Below are 16335 nucleotides of genomic sequence, written 5' to 3' on the forward strand. Positions count from 1 at the left end.
GCACCACATTGCGCGACGCAGACTCCGCTCGATTGATGACGATGACAACGAGATTTCACTGGCGTCCAACTATACGGAAGAGTGGATTTTTCTCCGATCGCCTGGCGACCGAACAAGGAAATAAAAAAAAAAAGAAGAGAATTAGAGAAATCGTGATACGTTTCCCTGTGCGTCGTTTCCCTGATATGACAGACAGGAAACAAATTTTCACTTTTGTCCGACGTTTACTTTCGTCCGACGGGTTTTCGCGCGCAAGCAAAATTTCGTGGGAGTTACGCGACATCGCATCTTCCGTCTTCTGCCCCGTCTTCCCTTCCGGGGAAGTTTCGTTATTATTTCGTTATTATTAAGTGCGAGATACGTGAATGACGCGTAGCTCTCGCATATTACGGCTGTTCTTTTGTATCTAATAGCTAAACGTATCGTGCTTTGACTTTCCTCAAAGCGTTGCCGACATAACAAACAGTTGGACAAACATGCTCAAGGTTGTTTCATTTAAGAAATTTCTTTTCTACGTTGTTTCTGCGTCGGGCATTCGTATGTAAATTGTGGTCCGTAAGCGCGGTGGCCGATTATCGTGATAACAGACATTTTACAACATAATAGGAGATTTCTAGGTATCGCGCGCGCAAAGGCTTCACACGGGTGAGAACAATGCGCTACCCGCATTCACCTCGACTTGATTTTCACCAGAAATTACGATCAAGGATATCACTTGGCAAGCTTATTATTCCCAAACAAATTAACCTGAATTCGTTTTCTCCTCGAGAACTTGCCAAAAGAATTCATCCCAAACTCGCTAATTAACTCGCTTAATTTCAATGTAACGTTCTTAATTCGGTCTCTTATTTAATTTCTGATACTGTTCAAAGAACAGTTAATATGTAGCACATATTTTAAATTTAATAAGAATTAATATTCTTATTTAATATATCATGTGAAAAAACGAATTTTTTCGTGCTCGCGTCTGATGTAATTCCAAATACGCACAGTCCTTTCATCGCCAATTTTATTTTATTTAGGCACGACTCGGTCGAAGAAAAATATCGTCGTGTTTCAACGAGCCAGCTTCCATGCGAGAGCGTGCGTACTCCGAAAAGGTAGTCAAACATAAAACGATATTTTTATCCGGATCGTAGGGGTCATATATCGATAAGATCATAGCTAGTTTTGTTTTGTTATCATATGTACATGTATTGTCCATGCACATATATATATAGCACAGCCGATATGAGTTACCGTGGCAGAAGTTACGAAGTGGCGCATCTCGATACATCCAAAAATGCTGTTCTTGATAATCTTCTCCCTTCTCTCCGCCCTCGCTTGCCTCTACTGCATCTACGATTGTATCAAGCCGAAAAATTATCCACCTGGTGAGTGAAATAAAACTCGACTATAATATTGACACTCTCGGAGTGTTCAGTCTGACGTGTTACGTGCAATTAGTACCTAAACACAATTACTGTATTTTTATGGCTTTCACATACATATCTTTTTCTACGCTTCAATTAAGAAGTTTCACGCTGAAAGTAGATGTTAATAGCTTAAAAAGTGTCTTTCTATTACATATTACGAGTTAATATTCCTGAAAGTACCTATTTCAGAAAGCCGATGTTTCGAGAGAAAGTTGTAGGGCACGCGAAGTCTCTTGAATATTTAATTTATTTTCCTAAATTTTAGTTCCGCTATAAATGACACGCTTTCTTCTTAAATGGAATTTATTTCCGACTGCGAAAAAAATTTATCACCGAAATTTTTACGTTTGTCTAAATTTAGAGTTCTTATCTCTCCGTATAATGTCATAGCACCAAAGATGTATCCATAAACATCAGGCTAGTCACTCGATTGAGGAATGCGTGTATAGCGTGACAGAAATATATATATATATATACATATAGAAATAGTCGTTATAATTGTACTTTTGTGGACATGCGGTGTTATAAAAATGATATCTGATGCGTTCATAGGCGATTATTAAAAGAAATAGCTTAATTTATTTTACTTTACGAGAATCCTTTAGGAAGATTAATCTAAAATTTAGATACAAAGAAAAGATGATCTAATAATGTTAATGGCAAGTAATGGCATACGACGCGATCTCTTTCGACAATTTCGCTGAGCGAAAATACCATAATGACTCTAAATTAATGTCATTAAAGTCAAGCCTCTAATTGCGGGACGCTAAATTGACACTGCACAGGCCCAGCGTGGATACCGTTCTTCGGATGTTTCTTCAAGTTCAAATGGCTACGTTCGAAACACGGATACATTTATCTGAGTATGCAAGAACTGGCGCGAACGTACGGGCCGGTATTGGGATTAAAGCTTGGAAATCAAAAGGTGGTGGTGATTTCAACGTACGATCTGGTGAAGAAGACGCTTCTCCAGGATGAATTCAACAGCCGACCGGACGGATTTTTCTTCAGGGTACGATCGTTCGGGAAGAGAAAGGGTACGCAGCGCTACTTATATATATATATATATATATATATATATCGGTAAACGAAAACTCGGGATTAACTCCTTGAAATTAACACGCCCATCAAGATTCTGAAAATTACCCGCTTTTTTCTTTCAACGTTCTAACAACGTTTCAACGTGAAGGATAATATATCATCTTCATGTCGCTTTCATTCAACTTTATATTATTCAAGCGCGTATTTGTTATTAAAGGCGTTCTGTTCACCGAGGGCCCCACGTGGACGCAGATTCGCAGATTTACGATGCGGCATCTGCGAACGTTCGGCATAGGTCAGTCGATTTTAAAGGAACAGATGACTCTGGAGGCTCGGAATTTCGTCGTTCATCTGCAGGAGATGAGCGAGCGCGGCGCGGTGATGATGCACACGGCATTCGACGTCGCGGTACTGAATTCTCTGTGGTTCATGATAGCCGGGCACAGATTCGAATATGAGGACCAAAAGCTGCAAGAGGCGCTCGTACTGGTTCACGATGCCTTCAGGTAAATCCTGCAGACGAGAACCCGTTGTTTTAACACGGCGAAATAAGACGACGTAAATATATAATATTATTTTTGCAAGATAAAACATTATTTGATATTTTATACAGGCTAATGGACACCCTGGGTGGAGTAATTTCGCAGATGCCTTTTCTACGTTTCGTGATCCCGGAGTTATCGGGATATAACGAGCTAATGAGGATTCTCGAAAGTCTATGGAGCTTCCTCGATGAGGAGATCAAGATACACGAGAGGGAGTTATCCGATGAGCCGCGCGATCTGATTGACGCGTTTCTCTTGGAGATCCGTAGAAACACCGAGAATAAAGACACGATATTTGATCGTGAGTTAATACGCCGCGTAACATGAAGCTTACTTAATAAATTATCTCACGTGATTTATACAATTAAATTTTATTTGCGTCAAAAATCTTAGAGTGTTGGAGTTGTCTGAGATATTTTCGCCAAGTTTTAGAAGACATTCGTCCCTTCTCCTCTCTTTCTCTCCCTTTTTGGAATTATGTCTGTAGAATAATTGAAATTAGTAAGAAATGCGCGTGCGCAATCGTGTTAAATATTTTTCTTCCCTTAGATTGAGTAATTTTCACATTGTGTAACGACCTAACGACGAAGTAAGTAATAAATTACCATTAACATACATGCGCACACGTTTTATGCCGCAGGTGAGAATTTATTGATATTGTGTCTCGACCTTTTTCTGGCTGGGTCGAAGACGACCACTGACACCTTAGCAACTACGTTTCTCTTCCTATCGCTGAATCCCGAATGGTTGAAGGTACTTCAAACAGAGTTGGATGGTGTCGTCGGTAGGTCGCGAGCTCCAACCGAACAAGATTTACCATCCTTGCCGATAACGGAAGCTTTCTTAGCCGAGGTAATATAAGAAAGAGAAATATATAAATTACATAGACATAGACTGTTGGGTGCAAACGCGTTACGACCAAGTATATAACTCACTGACGGTTGATATTTTCAAGAGAAACCTTGTTACAAAATATGATGTGTTGTCAATAAATAATTTTGTTTCAAATATTTCTATATTAAAACAAATGTTTTACCATATGCTAGCGAGCTTCCTATAGAGAATCTGATTTTAATAACAATTAGAAAATAAATATTACTCTGATTTAATTGACATTTTTTTATGACGGTATAATAAATAGGCTTCGATTAATAAAACATATAATTTATCAATAAAAATAGATTATGATAATTGAGAAAATGCTTAAATGCGAGACGATATCGATGTTCCGCAGCATAAATGAAACATGACACGAGTACAAAATTGGTATATTTAATGTAGGTCCAAAGATATCTAATTTTGGCTCCACTCGGCGTACCTCACAGTACTGCGAAGGACGTTTCTTTGAACGGCTATCGAATACCCAAGGTAATAAGACCGTATCTGATTGCGGATAACTAGCGAATTTCGATATACATAAGAATCAATATTTCTAATTTAATTCCTCTTCAGAAATAAATAATATATTTAGCGGTATGCTTCGTATTTTTGCCGAGTTCTTTCAGCACTCGTCGGCACGTAAGAGAAGAAATAAAATATTAGTATACCTGTTCGTGTACCTATATCAAAGTTCGCCGATTTTATCGATAAGCCTATTGCATTCAAAATTGGCGCTTATTACGCGTCCAAATTGCAAGCGAGCTAATATTTTGCAGGGCACGATAGTTCTCTTCGATTATCATAGCGTCCACAATGACGAGACGTACTGGGATCGACCGGATGAGTTCCGACCGCAACGATTTCTAGACGAGCAGGGCCAATTCTGTCGGAGCAACTACAGCATACCTTTCGGTTTAGGTAAATTTCAACAAAGGAAACTTCGAGAGACGTAATCAACACGTCGGAATATAGTTTATGCTAATGTCCCACTTTCGCAACCATCATTCTCGTAAAAGTCATTTCTATACTCTCCGAGCCTCTCTCCATATATATTGCGCAAATTTTTCAGCCTTTTGCCTTCACGAAGGTACGGCGCGCGGCGAGAGATAATCAATTCCCCATTGTTTGGAACTAATCGCGGGCATGCCGGGTGGATTGTTTCAGGCAAAAGACGCTGTCCAGGCGAGCAGCTGGCGCGCTCCTCGCTGTTCCTGTTCTTCACCTACGTCGTGCATTACTTCGACATGGAGCTAGCGGCCGAGCACGGCAAACCGAGCCTGAAAGGCTACGACGGCTTCACCCTGTCGCCGAAACCGTACTACCTCAAGCTGACGACGAGGACGACGCGTCCCCGAACGCCACAGGGACGATCGCCACGTGACCCGCGCGAGAGCACATGACGGTACATTTGGACTTCTGCGAAGGGGCACGATTTCGTCGAACTCGTAAAGCGTGCGCGTAAAAGCAAGACTTTCACGGCGTAGAACCAATAAACGCCATTCGCAAACGCCGGGCCGCGCCGCGCCGCGCCGCGCCATGTACGGGATCGGTTAACGGAAACGAATATCTTTTTTGTCAAACAGCTTGGGCCGTAACGCGCATAACACATAACACATTATACATAATACGAGGCAAGTCGTAAGATTACTAATAACCGTGCGGCGCAGCCGATTCGACTCGAAGCGATAACGCGTAATCGTGTCTCCATTTACAGCAGAGATAAAAAAAGACTTCGGACGAACGTACTTCCTCAGGCAGAAGCTATTATGTCCTGTTAGACATCGAATAGTCATTTCCAAGCCAAAGATTAAAACAATTATTTTTAATATTTTTACTCAAATTTTAATATTTTTAATCAAAGTCGGAAAATCATGTGTTTTAAAAAACTGCTGTCTCGTGCTCGTTACTTGCACGTCCCCTGCGAGCGCTCTGGAACGTGCGAGGAAGCACGCGATTTCTGAGAACTAAATATATCTTATTCGCAGCACGTGGCATATTGTAGAGCATTTCATGACAAATGTAGCGACGCGCGAGAAGGTGCGATTTCGATTACTTATTCGCGCGGTTTGAAATGCTAGACGCGAGTATGAAAGGTAGATGACAGCCTCAATAAACGGATGTAAGTTAATAGAAATGTGCCGCGAGCATTTCTAGCAATTTACTAGCTCTCACGCGGCTACGTGAAAGACGTGTGTTTCACTCGAGGGTCTCTATAGATACACAGCCGATACTTCTATCGCCTCCTAACATGGTCGGTTTGTCGTCTCCTTTCAGCATGTAGGACGGCAGAAGCTTAAAAAAAGGTCTTGTAATAAAATTGTACTGGAATGGCTTTTAAATAAAACTGCAAAAAAAAACTCGTACTTAATATGTAATCTGCAATATTTTAATTGATAGTAAATTCGTATTTACATTTATAATGTGACACCAGCTCGGTAAATTCTCGTATACTATTCTAGTATAGTGCTTTTAGTACTATTTAAAAAAAATAGAAATTTCGAACGCGAAGAGAGAAGATACAAGTGTACGTATGTGTAAGATCTGTGTGTATATAATACTTTCGTTCTTTTGCTTTTTTCTTTTTTCTTTTTTCTTTTTTCTTCTGACGTTTACGTATATACATATCTCAAAAAAGTATAACGAAACAAAGAATAAAATAACATTAAAAGAATCGTAGCGTACGCTAACGCGCGTCAATTTGATAATAAAACTAACGCGAAACGTTTTCAAAATGAGAGCCTCTCACTTACCCAAGTGGATACCGTGCAATGTAATCTTATCTCGGAACGACTAACATTTCATAAGGCTTCGGTGCAATTATCAATCCGGTAGTTAGTTCCATTTTAATGGATTTTTTACCTGGCACCGGGAGTAAACGATACTTCTGCATTACCCCGACAAAAATTAAGAATATAGCCGATCTTGCCAAAGCTGCTCCGGGGCATCTTCTCTTTCCTAAGGAAAAAAAAAAGATAAAAGAAGATTCCTCCTTCGGACGGTGAAATATGGGACAAGATAATTGATTCACGAGATTTGATCGCTATTATTCGCAGTTATTCAGAGGATCCCGTGCGAGCATTAAATTCAGAGAGTACCGTTCGCCTTTTTCCTCAGCGTGAAAGGCATTCCTCGACCTTCCGCCGTCGCGCCGTCGCGCCGTGAAGCACCCGGAAAGAAAACAAGAAAGAGGTAGGTATCGTAATTATGTACATGCGTTACGGCGCGACACCGAGAATGGCTTAAACGCAATTAAGCACATTAACGTCGCACGTGAACGAAGCGATCATTTCCGTTTCGTTTCGCAAAAGAGAATTCCATAGCTGTTATTTCTCTCATAACAATCTCGTTTTTCTTTAAACCTCGTAATAATTTACTGACCTTTTCCGAACAGTATAATACTGTCATGTGGTTGATAAGCTCCATCCTTGTTTATATATCTCTCCGGTCTAAACCAAGTCGGATCGGGGAAGAATTTCGGATCCATATTGTTCGAATACACATTCATAAGGACGGTGGTGTTCTTTGGTATCTCGTAACCGTCGAGAGTTGTGTTACTAAGAACGCGACGTGGTCCGATTATAGGCGTGACGAGCCACATGCGTTGGCACTCGGTTAATATCGCCTCCGTGAAGGGCATTCTGCGATTAAGTTGAAATTCAATATAAATTAAATAATTTCTCGAATAGAAAAACCATAAGAAGAGCAATGTTCCCTTTCCTTCCCCCCCCCCCAAAAATAATAACAATTTGAAAAAGGAATTGCGCCCTTCTTAAAGATACAAAATTACGCCGTTATTACTTGACTCTGTCCTTCAGATTGGGAAACCTGTGGGGACCGATCGCGGCGTCGATCTCCTCGTGCAGCTTGCGCTGCACATCCTGATGATTGGCCATTTGCAAGAAAAGAACATCCAACGTCGACGTCGTGGTGCTAATGCCGGCGATGAAGAAGTCGATCAACGTCACGAGCAAATTGTCCTCTGAAAAGAACAGAAGAGATGATGCACGTATGTCGGGCATCGCGGTGGCTCGCGACGAGAACTTCGCTTTCTCTCGCGCGCGCACGGTGCTTTCATTAACGCACCGACGCGGACGGGGCACGCCGGGAGGAAGCGTTAATTTCCTCGCGAATAGGTACCCCGAGAAAATTGCCGCGCGGCGTTCTTTAAACGGCCGCTCGGTGATAGAAAGCAACTGGGGCTCGCACCTGTAAACAAGGAAACTTTGTCTCGATGCTCCTCGCTGTTGTACATCTCATAGAGGAACATATCGATAAAGTCCGCCTCGTTTCCCTTGACGTACCGCTCCTTGTGCTCCTTGATAGTGTCCTGCGGATAACAAAACATGAGATGCGACGCGATCAATAATTTTAAGTATCGGACGAGTAAGAATTAGCTGAAATTGTATTGACCACCGCGTGGGTCATTGAAGGGGGTTACGTATATGTATATGTATATACCATTAGGAAGTTCTTGAGCTCGTTGTTTAACGCGATGAGGATGTTGTATCCCGACATCTCCGGCGCGACGTAACGTATCCAGGGGAAAGTGGCCAGAATCCCACCGGTCATATCGAACTGTTGCGCGCGACGATTCAGCAGATCCATGAACTTCTGTAACCTGAGGAGCAATCGCGGAACCAGTGAGACTTCCTCGAGTTACCCGGAAATAAGACTCGCGGAAGTGCCGCGCGCGAGTTGTCGAGGAAGTGTAATCTTCCGATTGTCCCGGCGACGATTTCACGTTACCTCGGGAGATTCTCGGATGGCTTCCGTCCCGTGATCATTAGCCAGAGGACATTTATCACCGCGGGCGCGATCGCGGGTCGTATCTGTCGCACTCCGCCGTCCGCCAGCCTCTCCAGGATGAGTGTCATTTCGTCAACGAGCAGGTCCATCATCGCCTGCTTGGCGAAACCGACGCTTCTCAGAGCTCGTACCACCCAAACGCGCAATTCTCTCCACTCAGTCCCGTCGTTCATCGTGATCCCTGATAACTTCTGATTAATCAGTGATCTTTAACGGCTCTTACAATACTTACTTTCTTTCTTCTTGTAATTATTATCGCATCGAAATCTCTTCTTCGAAGCGCTGATATAGCGAATCAGATTGTTCTCTATTTCTTTCAAGAAAAATTAAATTTGAAAATAATAAACCAAGTATAGGCTCTCCTGAATAAGTCAATAAGATAAATTTGTTTACACGCTGAAGATGACACAATGAAAGTGTCGCAACGTCCGAATATGTATTGACTAATATATTTCATCTTATTTTGACTATATTTTGATTGCGCAATTATTACCGCGCGTGGCTCCGATTGCCTCTCTCACTATTCCTTATTTGTTAAATTTGAAAGTTTCATATGTTCTAGATTTTGCACGGCACTGAGAAAAACTTAAATTTATTTACGTTTATTAAAATCTATACCGTTAAATATTTAAGGACTATAAATATTAAAGTTAAATATTAAATATTAAATTACTCAAATTGAGTATAATTTGACACTACGAATTTAACAGTGCAATGTATACTCTCATTTTTGCCTAAAAATATAAATATTAAAGACCGGCAACATACATCCAAGTAAGACGAAAGATACAATAAACACGCGCTCGTGCATGTAAGTAATTTGCTTGGGCATTAATACATAAAATAGAAAAAAATCTCATCTTTCTCTTACTTTTTTCTCTCGACGAAAATATCGATATCGATCTGTTTGATAAGACTATAATTCTTTATATAATTCTTTATTGAAATATAGAAATCAATTTTCAACCAAATTCTAAACTTCAATATGGCAAGTTTCAATCGGATTCGTTACCTTTCCTCATTCCCATGTTTCGTAGCTTTATGAATGCGTTCCAGGGACGTCCGTCGTACTTCTCGCAAAGGCACATTTCGTGTATAAGCTTGCTGTCCGAGACAACAATCACGTCGCTGGTACCCAACCGTAAACTTACGACGCCGCTTTTGTACATCTTGCTGAGTTCCAGAAAGGCAATGTGTTGTCCACCGAGTTGACGCGTTAATTTTTTTAAATAATATCCATTTCCAATAAACGGCCAAGGAAAGGGACCTAAAAATTATAGCTCCTTGAGTGGAAATTAGAATTTAAGGTTCTTAACTATCGTCGCAGGTAACTCAAAAGTATACGCTTCTTTAATTACTTTGAATTCTTGGCCGATTCAAAATCCGTGTTTTTCTCGAACGTATTCCCGAACCACAAATTCTGATTTTCTGACTATTATTTCATATATTGGCTACGTTTACACCCATTACCAGCGGGGGTGCAGACCCGCGACCTGGGTCGGGTCACTAAAATACGCGGCCTGACCTGAAGCCAGGTCCGATTGCCTATCAAGTGTTTACAGCAGGCGGCCTAAATAATTTAGGTCGAATAAACGCAACGATTAGCTTGCGCAGTTTTCACAACATTGAATTTCTGCTTATATTTTCATTCTCGAAAAGTATATCCGACACGCATTGAAACGCACATCGTGTTTTCCTCGAACGTACCTATTCTCGAACCGCAAATTCTGATTTTCTGACGATTATTTCATATGTTATCGCGTATTCCCGTTTTATTTACTCTAATCTTTGAAAAAAAAAAAACAATTTACTTTTTAACGATTGTTTTTTATTATCAGTAGTTACACACACTTTATACATGCTCTTAGTATCTCGCACGGGTTTTTACGCTAATTTGCTCTCATTTTATGAACAGTAAATTATTAAGTTACATCTCTACTGTCGTTTTGTAAACATTAATTTAATTAACAGATTTTGCATCAAATCTGTCATTTTTCTACTAATGAAATTTGTTGCAGACGCTTGACAAAATATGGTTTTTTTTTCAGATTTGGCTAACTAGGTATATAGTGCGAATTTTATTTTACTTTACTTCTATTAAATCGAGACCAAGATATTTAATAAACGAAAATATTTAAGCGTCAAACCTTTAAGGTAATTTGTTGAAAAATAAGTTTTAATGAAAATGACGTTTACATAATATAGAAGTGGCCAATTTGTAATATGTTATTATTTTAGTGTAGGCAGACCTTTTCCAATTATGTGTGTGTGTGTGTGTGTGGACCTCGAACTAAATACACAATTACATTCATAGAATATCGGAGACATCATCTGTTATCTTCTATATCTCGTTACATACCTCGCGTTCTACATACCTCGTTATTTTCTATATCTCGTATTTGTATTTGTAACTGTGATGAAAGTAATTCTAGGTTTAACCTTGAATTTTCAAGCCTTCTTTTCTGTTATTCAGTGTGACTAGTGTGAGTACGTTTGTACTTATATAGCTTTATTTACATTTGTACTTAAAAAGTTTCATTTTAAATTTGTTAAAAGCAATCAAAATACTATTTTGTACCAATTGACATTTTGTGAACAATGTGCTATATAAATCTGATTCATATAAAGTCGCTGAACTATTCGTATTTGGAAAACGAATTTTCGACAAGAGAAAGATGTGTTAACTTTAGATAAAAACGTGCCGTTTTTCTTTTTGAATAATAATAGATAGCATAGCAGAACCCAAAATTTTGTATATCTTATATAAGGACAGCTGAAATAAATTCATCTAGTTTATGCTTATAACTTAAAATTTCGTAATATCTATTTTGAATTTATAAATCAAGATTTCCATTAATTTTCATCACCAAGATAATAAAATAATGTACTGAAGTAGTGCTAATACTAAAGTACCGAAAGAAATTAATTACGGCTTAATATGAATCTAATTTTATATTTCATTCTGATATATTAAAAATAAAATATATACAGCAGCAAATACATATATAAAGTTTAGAGAACAGATTACTTTTAGGATCAATACTAAACTTTTTAATTTTATTTGATTACTTAGGTAAGAGGGAAATGCATGTTACGCAGTATACATGTCTCTATCGTAATTTTTAATTAAATCGTCCAGGCTTCAATATATCGATCTAATTTAACACCCAACGATCTCTTCTAGTCTCTTCTTTGTAAATTCTCTGTCCAAGTGTAACGGTTCACTTTACGTAGAACCGCCGTTTACACACACACACACACACACACACACACACACACACACACAACACACACACACGCACACGCACACGCACACGCACACGCACACGCACACGCACACGCACACGCACACGCACACGCACACGCACACGCACACGCACACGCACACGCACACGCACACGCACACGCGCACGCACACGCGCGCGCACACACACACACACACACACACACACACACACACATATATATATATATATGTATATATATATATATACTAGCTGGTTAGGAGCTTCGCCCGGGCGTCTTTTTTTTTAAACGACTTTATTTGTGTTATTACATTTGTGTTCTAGCTAATCTTATCCATCAATGTATGATTCATAAACACATATTTTCAATAGCTTTCCACGTCACCCAGGAGGTACTATTATTAACGCGTTTTTTTTAGTGGTATCCCCAGTATTTTAAATTCTTTAAAAGAGTCGTACTTAATGACTTTTCCTGTTCAGATTTTCCTAATCAACCAAATCTTAAAGAATTATATGTGAAATAGAATAGAATTATATATGAATATCTCGCATATGAAATATTTGATCAAAATGTATTACACTTACTGAACGTTTCCCCGATAGTTGACAAATTAAAATTAATATACGACGCGATGCGTCATCTCTGAATCCGTTCTCATACAGAAAGAAAAGGCCAAATTAATGAGTATCAATGAGTAAATTACCTGGAGGACACTTTGGTCTCTGTCGCAAGAAGACAATAGTAAGAAGAATAGTTAAGATCGCCAAAGTCACAGCCACAATCATCGTGCCTCGCTCTTTTCCTTTATCGTGCCGGGCACGTGCTTTCCGAAATAGATTGTCGCGTTCTGACTCGCCTGAAGGCTCGCCTGATTCCTGAATAGCTCGAGTAGGCGAGTTTCAAGAAGTAGGAAACTGCCGATCACGACGTTGATTTGGCCAATCAATAACGTCCACGTGTCTAATCGGATAAGACATAGTGTATAGCTCAAACTAATATGACCTTCTGCCTACGGGAATGTTCTCGCAGGAGGGAAAAAGAAAAGAAACTGTCGGATCGACACACAATGGGTCGCGCAGGTCAATTGACATGATTCACACACGCGTGGGGATCGCACGTACGAATGACGAAATTGTCTCGACACATGTGGACCGACTTGTGTAACTGACTAGTGACCGGATTAAATCGTCAGACTCATCCGGCCAACGACGCGGTGCCTCTCAGCCTCTACCGCTTCTGCGCGCACAAAAGAAGCTTCTCTTAAACGAGACCGGGTTGAGGTGCTGATCGGGGCCGAGGGTAATGGTAATGCGCAAAATATAAATAAAAACCACGCGCGTGTCGATCGAAAGTCGAAATTATGAGCGATTAAGTAAGACTATTACGTGCGCGGAATTGCGATTTCACGTACGACGGTGGATCCAGAATCCAGAAGAAATTCGCTAAAGCCAGCACCGAACCATGCGCGACTCGAGCGCGGCTCGAGGTAAAAATGAACGGACGTATTTTCGTCGAGCACTCGACGTTTAAGTACGCATTTGTGTCAATTCGCGATCAACGGAACGGTTTTTTTTTTTTTTTTTTTTTTAATGAAATCAAGGAAAGCGAATCATCACGAATGTCGCTTTTCTTTCGGAATGCTCGAACCGAAAAGTGTTATCATCTAAAGACGTTCGCTACATCCAAACCAATTCCTCTTCCTTGGTCATTCATGTCGATAGCGAAGAGAAGAGAGTAGGTACTTTACCATTTTTGTTTAATATTGCTAACTGGCATAATTTTTGTTTCTATACAATTTATACACCTCTACTTATCTTATCGCTTTTCGCGTTTCTTTACTGTTTCGTTTTTCACATATTTTGTTACAGTTAAATCTCTGTTAGCGTATATATGTGCAAATTTTACTTATTTGCAGGCATAATTTTTATTCGTGTCTCTACATTGTGTTAAACTTCTGGAGAAAAACAGAATGAGTTCTCTTTTCAAATCCTCTACGTTCTCCATGAGATTGTACAGAAAAAAACATAGAGATTTCTCTCACAAAAATAATAAATGTCAAACAAAAGATGATACAGAACACCGAGTTCAAAATTTCGATAATTTTATCGTGAGTTTTCATTTCGGTCAAACCTATATTTCCGGCGGTATAAAAAAAACATCAATTTTTTTAAATAGACGAATATCTATTTTTATATGTATTTTTAATCGTGTGTTAATGAAATAATTAAATATTTATTTATTAAAATATTTACATATATTAAATTAGATAAAAGAAATTGAATAAACTTGCATATCTTTAAATATATTAGAAAGTAGTAAAGTATTTAACAAGCATATTGGATATATTAGATTGACAGGAAATCTATAAATTTTGATTCCATGATATCCGTATTGATCTTATATCTGTTTTTAAGCAAGAAGGAAATTGCCTTGTTAAAGCAGTTTTCTCGGTTTGATTATCGACTTGAACGTGAACTTGAAGACAGTGCGCAAAGAGTAGAGAGACAGCGTAAATCAGCGCAAACCATTCATGCGACTTTTATTGCATATTATAGACAATATAGATACTAGGCCTGCTTAATTTTTTAATTACGCTTCTGACGCGGTGTTTTACTCACGGTCTGGACACTCCGATGCCGTAAAAACAGGAGAGAGTGGGACCCAAAAGTGAAGCTCGAAAACCAACATGACGTCAGATGTAGTAAAACCCTACCAGGCATGCGCCGCGAGATTGCTGCATGCTTTGAATGATAAAGATAAATAATTTATACATAAAAAATGTAAAAACATGACATGACACTCTTGTTCCCTTTCAAGCATGAATCTACATTCCTTGTGTCTCAAATTGAAGAAAGCATGAGTAACACTAAAATAGCGAGTTCGGTTGGACGCACTCAGTGCATATTAAAGCCGTTGTACACTGATTTAATCTCTAATATTTAAAGTAAAAATGCAAATATTTCGACTGATAAAATGAAACCAACACAATTTTATCAAATAGTACAATAAAGAATATTAAGGATTTCGTGACTTAACCCGTTTACATTAAACATACACTTTACGTTGATTTGTGTACGACGGGTTTAATGTGCACTGAGTGTGCACTGGTGCATCCAACCAACTTCGCAAAGTTATCATGGAATATCATGGTTTTCCGATTATCATGCATATGCTTCGAAAACACGAGGTATTTTCATAATTTGCGGATAGTCATTAGAATTGCAGAATCAGAATATTCTGTGTATGTAGATAATGTGTTAGGAAATAACAACATGTATGTTGTTGTTACCGCGGTAGAGTCTACTCGATTTCTCTCACGATTGTAATAAATTAATATGGTAGATCTTCCTCGGTAGAGAGAGAGAGGAACCTTTCTCTTCTCACATCAACCAACATTAGCTTACTTTTTTAATTTTAAAAGCTAATTTTGATACAAATTTATTTGACATTAAAAATTGTTATATTAAAAAAAACAATATTAAAATATTAAATGTATAAACATGTGCCAAACATCTGGCATAATATCTAATACATCATACATAATGCAATATGCATTATGCATTTGTAGAAAAAATTATACACTAAAATGTTTAGTGCTCAACAATTATATACACTATTTCTTATCAAAAATTAAATCTTAAACCATTTTTTCCCATAATGTTTAACAATAAAGCAATAATTATTAGGTAAAGTTAGGGCCACGTCAAAAAGACACCCTGTATATATAGACATACTATTTATATGATGATAAAGAAAATGAAGAAATAAATATATATATATATATATATATATATATATATATATATAAGTTGATACATATAGCCATTTACAAAAATACAAGCGATAAATATTAAGTGACCAATTATAGTCTGTTTCAAAATTGCTATTGCAATTACCACACAATTACTTTTTTATTGAACGTTGATTAATCAAAAGCTATTGCTGCCAAAAAAGTCGACTCCAAATTGTCTGAGATATGGCGAGATTAATATTCGATGTAAAAGAGCAAAAAAAGTAAATGGCATATAATCGATTGTCATAAAAAACAAATAATAATACAGAAAAGAAAGTAGAACAGAAAATTAAACACGTGGATTGATTTTACTTTCTTATATCATTAGTCTTCTCTTAAAGAAAAATAAATCCTCTACATAATTACGAATTTAAAGTGTTAAAAATTTTAAATCGGAGAAATTGAAGGCACTCTACACTTCTTGAAAAGAAATGAAATGAGAAATAAAACTTTGAACCATAATGACGCGATTTTCTTAAAAATATATATATCCGTATGTAAAAATAAATTATAAATACGACATATTTGTTGCATAATACTTAGTTACACATATTATGTATGTTTAAACATTGACTATAAAACTTGTCTATAAGCGTTTGTATAAACTTCT

At 38.2% G+C, this 16335-nt stretch overlaps 2 protein-coding genes across 2 annotated transcripts; one reads left to right on the forward strand and one right to left on the reverse strand.

Annotated features, from left to right (window-relative positions):
• Nucleotides 1-1228: 1228 nt before the first annotated feature.
• On the forward strand, nucleotides 1229-6250 carry LOC139769688 (methyl farnesoate epoxidase). The gene is given in 9 exon segments (XM_071700969.1): nucleotides 1229-1373; nucleotides 2201-2452; nucleotides 2674-2962; nucleotides 3070-3302; nucleotides 3642-3853; nucleotides 4283-4369; nucleotides 4657-4798; nucleotides 5045-5226; nucleotides 5228-6250. Coding segments are annotated over 9 exon segments (1590 nt in total). The 5' UTR covers nucleotides 1229-1282; the 3' UTR covers nucleotides 5330-6250.
• On the reverse strand, nucleotides 6245-16218 carry LOC139769689 (probable cytochrome P450 305a1). Its single transcript, XM_071700970.1, has 9 exons — nucleotides 14551-16218; nucleotides 12636-12892; nucleotides 9699-9953; nucleotides 8627-8867; nucleotides 8339-8498; nucleotides 8087-8207; nucleotides 7679-7859; nucleotides 7259-7518; nucleotides 6245-6835 (listed from the first exon to the last, which is right to left on the reverse strand). Exons 2-9 carry the CDS (start codon nucleotides 12715-12717, stop codon nucleotides 6657-6659), a joined length of 1479 nt encoding a protein of 492 aa, XP_071557071.1. The 5' UTR covers nucleotides 12718-12892; nucleotides 14551-16218; the 3' UTR covers nucleotides 6245-6656.
• Nucleotides 16219-16335: the final 117 nt, after the last annotated feature.

The sequence above is a fragment of the Temnothorax nylanderi genome, unplaced genomic scaffold, assembly GCF_030848795.1.
Source record: "Temnothorax nylanderi isolate EJ_2023f unplaced genomic scaffold, tnyl_v1.0 TNYL_tig0024_pilon, whole genome shotgun sequence".
NCBI lineage: Eukaryota > Metazoa > Arthropoda > Insecta > Hymenoptera > Formicidae > Temnothorax > Temnothorax nylanderi.